This window comes from Musa acuminata, unplaced genomic scaffold, assembly GCF_036884655.1.
Source record: "Musa acuminata AAA Group cultivar baxijiao unplaced genomic scaffold, Cavendish_Baxijiao_AAA HiC_scaffold_1059, whole genome shotgun sequence".
NCBI classification, from domain to species: domain Eukaryota; kingdom Viridiplantae; phylum Streptophyta; class Magnoliopsida; order Zingiberales; family Musaceae; genus Musa; species Musa acuminata.
This window is the reverse complement of record NW_027021273.1, coordinates 4,143-9,711: the sequence shown is the minus strand read 5'-3', so window position 1 is coordinate 9,711 and position 5,569 is coordinate 4,143. Positions and strand designations below refer to the sequence as shown.

Genomic DNA, 5,569 nt, shown 5'->3' with positions numbered 1-5,569 from the left:
CCAACCAATGTGGCAACGTATAACCCACCCATGTGGGTAGGTATGATCCAGCCTATGTGATCATGTATGACTCAGCTCATGTAGTAAGGTACGACATAACCATGTGGCTAGGCATGAGCCAACTCATGCGACTAGATATGACTCAGTCCATGTGATCAGATACGACCCCAATTCATGTGTTTAGGTACGACCAACTCATGAACAAAGCATGACCTAATTCACTAGTAAAACTCAATGAAGTTAAGCTTACCAAACTATGTGATTGACATTAGATACATCGTCGCTCGTTTATCTATCCCGTTGTACTTAACTCAATTTACTTGGAATAGGCATGTGCATGCTTGTGACTTGTCGAAGACTTAGGTGGGTTAGTTCGATTTAGATTAGCGTTATATGATATAGTTTCGATTAAATGCATGCCACTTATTATTATTATAGTAATAATATCTGGTATCGGTTAGCACACCTAAGTTGGATCAATCTCAATCGAAGAGAGACGGAGGGTGGAGATGAGAGAATTGTAGGGGAATCGAATTGGTATGGGTTGGAGAGGATCCGAGTCTTCTACATGGATGTCGCAGACTGAGCAACGAAAAGGACGCGATGCTTTCTCAGTGACGGCTATGGCTACCTGCCTGTCTTGGTCTTGACCAAAGGTGCTCAAACTAGAATGTGGAGGCCTCCATGGCAGACTCTTCCTTTTCCTTTGGCACGTTTGTTGAAGTTTAGCGACGTCGCTCGTTTTCTCCATCATCATATCAGTGATGGAGGGTTGAGATGAATCATCACATCATCAATTACCATAACGCCAGGAATGAGGTTGACCATCGAACTCACGCAGTGACGGTGGAGTTACGCCGGTAGTCCTGTAGTAATCAATGCACGTGAAGTAGAAATGAAGGAAATCGGACTGGGCTACTCCTCAGTCTCAAGCTTCACCCTTGCATTCCTACAAATGCCAAGCACTCATCCCCATCCTCTGCGCGCACAGTCAGGATCCACTTGGTTTATATCTCCTCCAAGTTTCTGAGCATGGCAGCCATCCCTCTTCTCGGTTCCTACGAGATGGGCAAGTTTGATCTCTCCCACAGGTCAGTCATTAGACTCTTCTCCATTGCAGAGTTATGTCGATCCTTCAATGAAACCTGAATCTAATAAAGCTTGCGAATTAACAGGGTTGTTATGGCACCGTTGACAAGATGCAGATCATATGGCAGTGTTCCTCAGCCTCATGCTGCTGTCTACTACTCTCAAAGAGCCACCGATGGAGGCCTGCTCATCGCAGAAGCAACAGAAGTCTCGGACACTGCTCAGGGGTACGATTTGTTGCAGACAAAGTAAAAATGTTATTATTTGGTTACAATTTGGTGGTTCTTCATGTATAGATATCCTGATACTCCTGGAGTTTGGACGAGAGAGCAAGTGGAGGCATGGAAGCCCATCGTAGACGCTGTTCATGCCAAGGGTGGAGTCTTCTGCTGCCAGCTTTGGCATGTTGGCAGAGTCTCCGATACTAGTATTGCTTTGTCCTATCCTTCCTGTTCTAAAGTAGAACCCTGACATTTACATCATCATGCTTCCTTTTATGATCCTTTGTACAAATCTGCGTGCAGGTTACCAGCCTAATGGACAGCATCCAATCTCTAGCACTGACAAGCAGGTTCTATCACAAATGCCTGACGATGCCTCCGTCGAAGAGCACTCTCGTCCTCGAAGACTACTGACCGAAGAGATCCCTCGAATCGTCGAGGATTTTAGACTGGCGGCCCGGAACGCCATCGAATCTGGTGAGATGCTTTTGCTACTACAAGCTCCTCTTTTTCTCATGCATTCACTTGACAACCGAGAATCACACAGGCTTCGATGGAGTGGAGATCTACGGCGCAAATGGCTGCCTGATCGATCAGTTCATGAAAGATAGCGTGAACGACCGAACTGATGAGTACGGCGGGAGCTTGGAGAACCGATGTCGCTTTGCGTTGGAGGTAGTCGAAGCGGTCGTCGATGAGATCGGAGCGGATAGAGTTGGGATGCGACTGTCCCCGTTCATGGACTGCTTGGACTGCTGGGATTCAGACCCCGAGGCACTTGCTCTCTACATGGTGCGAGAACTGAACAAGCACGGCATCCTCTACTGCCACATGATAGAGCCCAGGATGGCCATGGTCAGTGGCAGGTATCACATCCCTCACCGGCTTCTTCCCATGAGGAAGGCGTTCAAGGGAACCTTCATCGCCGCAGGAGGCTACGATCGCGACGAACGTAACGAGGTTGTGGATGAGGGATACACAGATCTGGTGGCTTTTGGCCGACTGTTCTTGGCGAATCCTGACTTGCCCAAGAGATTTGAGCTGAATGCTGCATTGAACGAGTATGACAGGAACACCTTCTACGCCTCTGATCCAGTTGTTGGGTACACAGACTACCCATTCCTGGAGAACTCTGCATGAACAGTAGAAGACGGATTTGTTCCACTCCACTTTTTTTTTTCCATACTCAATATAACGCCATTACCGTGTGTTAATTGGATACAAGAAATGATCCAACACAATAATTCAAAGCAAAATCATCATCACTTTCCTACTTTCTATGTTTTCATACAAGAGCTGTTACGATGGCTTATAGTTGGGTGCAGTGCTTGTTATCGAAGCAAATAGTTCATGTTCTACGTAATTTTGAGCTTCACACTTGGTGGATAGATAGTCTTTCAGATTTGCCTGATACCATTTTATTTGTTATTGTGCACTGAGATTAAGCAAATCTTGAACATAATCGTTGATCACAGTTTCACATGCTGCACTCACACTGAACCTCACATCAACCACTTCTCAGTGTCCACAAATTTCTGGTGCATATCCTACTGCAAATGTGAGATGAGACTTTGAGCTTTTTCTCGTTTCTGCTTGGATGATATGTCCTGTAATCCTCGCCTTCATTTTTTGTGCATGACATGGCATGCAGACACAAAACAGAATGATTTGGTCTTAATTCATGCAATCAGAGAGGCAATTAAAGAACCTAGGTTTATCTATGTGATCTGATAGATGATAGCACGGACAAAATTCTTCTCTCGACTCTCTATTATCATGAATGCATGTCTGTTTGGAGATGAGCAGCTAGTCATAATATTATGTAGATCCATCATTAGTGGGAGTTGTGATGTGTGACCTTGAATAGTGTTTGACTATTTGGAACAATTATCCTTCTCCTCCCCATGAATCTGTGGTGTTCCTTCCTGGAAATAGTGTTCACAGAACGTGATAGTTGGTGAACAACAAGCTCCGTGATAGCAGGAACTCCACGTTGTTGCAGAAGGTTGGTAACCGGTGGATGTCGATGGTTGTATGAACAGGTAGTGAGATGTGGAGTTTTAATGGCTGAAAAGATGTCCGAAAGAAGGCTTTCCGAGGTGACGGTGTTCTACTGCTTTGCTTCATTAAATCTGAACATAATTTCTGTGGCAAAGGAAAGAAGAATTGAGAGAGCATTTATATGGTTGATGTAGAAAATGCAAGTGAAGAATCAATTGATACACAATTTTAAGTGGGGAAAACCTAGTTATCATTATTATTGATAGTGGAAATTTAAGGTGGACTACGGTCCCGTGATTTTTTCCATGTTGGGTTTTCCATCTTAAAAGATTTAATCTCACTATGTGATTGATTATTTGCTCTATTGTTTATGCGGTACTAGTTGATATTTTCATTTAGATATCCAATTGATATTTTGACGAGGAACCAATTTTGATACACAAAGAGAGAAAATAATATTATGCTTTAACAGGTTTTTTTCCCAACATATTTATATGATTGATGTAGAAAATGCAAGTGAAGAATCAATTGATACACAATTTTTTTTGCAAAAATCACTCCTTTCGTGGGGGAAGAAACATTTTGAACAGTTAAAAAAATCAACACTAAGTTATCTCTCTTGCAGTATCGATATCCACATCAAGATAGTCAATAAGTCAAATTAAAATTTAATTTTTTAAGTGATAGAAAAAAAATCAATTTAGATTTTACCACTAGCAGATTAAATGTCAAAATCTTCCTCAAGCTATATAAAGTCATACTTTAACCTCTTTTGAAAATATGTTTGTGATAAAATAATTAAGTTGTGTCAAGTTTTAGTGAATATATTTTGAGAGAAATTTTTTTCTTTTATCCAAAATATTTTATTATAATCTCTTCTCTTACTTTTTTTTCAATTGGTATCAGAGTCAAGTTAGCTCATAACTTCCTCGAGTACATTCATAATACAAATCCCTCAATTGTCGTACGAGAACTATGATTCATGGTATACACAAATAAAAGTACTTCTAAGTGCTATGAGAGATTACCCAAGATAGTTTCGTTGAACTAAGCACAGAAGAAAAAACACAAATGAATAAAGAAACGACAAAACAATTCAAAGATTAGAAAAAAAGGGAGAAGAAGGCCTTGTTCATAATATATCAAGGCCTTGACAAAATGATATTCGAGATTATTGCTCCATCAAAGACATTAAAGGAAGCACGTGACATTTTATAAAAAGCATTAGGTGGTGTAGATAAGGTGAAAAAGATATATCTATAAGTCTTAAGAGATGAATTTAAAAAACTAAAATAAGGTGTCACTCAATCCATTTTTAATTACTTTTTCCAAACAAGCTCTACAAAATAATCTTACTCGGAGAAAAAATAATAATTTAGGAAAAGAATGTTGAAGTGTTAAACCTATTCACATCCGTATCCACAAGTTCAGTAGTAAACAATCAAATCGAAATTTGGTTTATCAAGAAATGAAAAAATCCAATTTAGATTTTATTCTTTAAGAGATTAAATGTGATACATTATGTTGAGAATCTTTCTTGGACTATATAAAGTCACACTTTACATCTTTTGAAGATATATATATGATAAAAATAATTAAATTATATCAAATTTTAATAAATATATTGAGAGAGAAACTGCTTCCCTTGTCCAAAATATGTTATTGTCGAGAGAAGAAGCTGCATGGTAGCAGGAACTCCACGTTGTTGCAGAAGGTTGAAGGTTGGTGAGGCAGCAGGAATTGCAGCTGAAACCTGGTGGAATCCAATGGTTCTATGAACAGGTAGTGAGATGTAGAGTCTTAACGGGCGAAAAGATGTCCAAAGGCAGGCTTTCCAAGGTGATGGTGTTCTACTGCTGTGCTCGATCAAATCTGAACATAATCTCTGTGCCAAAGGAAAGAAGAATTGAGAGAGTATTTATGTGGTTGATGTAGAAATGCAAGTGAAGAGGCAATTTCTTTGCAACAATCGATTCCTTTTGTGGGGGAAAAGCTTTTTGAACAATTCAAAAAATCAAAACAAGTTCTCTCTCTCTCTCTCTCTCTCTCTCTCATGTGCCCAGCGCTGGCTGCAAACTTGGATGATCGCCAGCATTTGCACTGCAACTTTACAGGATGAAACCTGGAGCCATGAAACTAGCAATGACATGCTTGAAAGGACAAGTCCTGAATCCAGGACACTTCATACTCGAGATCTCTGCATGCATCACAAATAGGAAAGAGCCATTGATTGGCTTCCCCAGTGCTCCATTTCCCTT

The 5,569-nt window shown here is 40.5% G+C and overlaps 1 protein-coding gene across 1 annotated transcript; it reads left to right on the top strand.

Annotated features, from left to right (window-relative positions):
* The first annotated feature begins 1,032 nt into the window (after window positions 1–1,032).
* LOC135666004 (putative 12-oxophytodienoate reductase 5) lies at window positions 1,033–2,506 on the top strand. The gene is made up of 5 exons (XM_065177487.1): window positions 1,033–1,091; window positions 1,176–1,316; window positions 1,386–1,516; window positions 1,614–1,787; window positions 1,858–2,506. The coding sequence occupies exons 1-5, from the start codon at window positions 1,033–1,035 to the stop codon at window positions 2,448–2,450; spliced, it is 1,098 nt and encodes a 365-aa protein (XP_065033559.1). The 3' UTR covers window positions 2,451–2,506.
* The last annotated feature ends 3,063 nt before the right edge of the window (window positions 2,507–5,569 follow it).

What these genes read in the sequence shown, in the direction of transcription:
- LOC135666004 (XM_065177487.1), top strand. Translation starts at nt 1,033, where the DNA reads ATGGCAGCCATCCCTCTTCTCGGTTCCTACGAGATGGGCAAGTTTGAT. An exon ending in TGGCAGAGTCTCCGATACTA is followed by an intron (nt 1,517 to 1,613) that starts GTATTGCTTTGT and finishes ATCTGCGTGCAG; the next exon opens with GTTACCAGCCTAATGGACAG. An exon ending in CCGGAACGCCATCGAATCTG is followed by an intron (nt 1,788 to 1,857) that starts GTGAGATGCTTT and finishes AGAATCACACAG; the next exon opens with GCTTCGATGGAGTGGAGATC.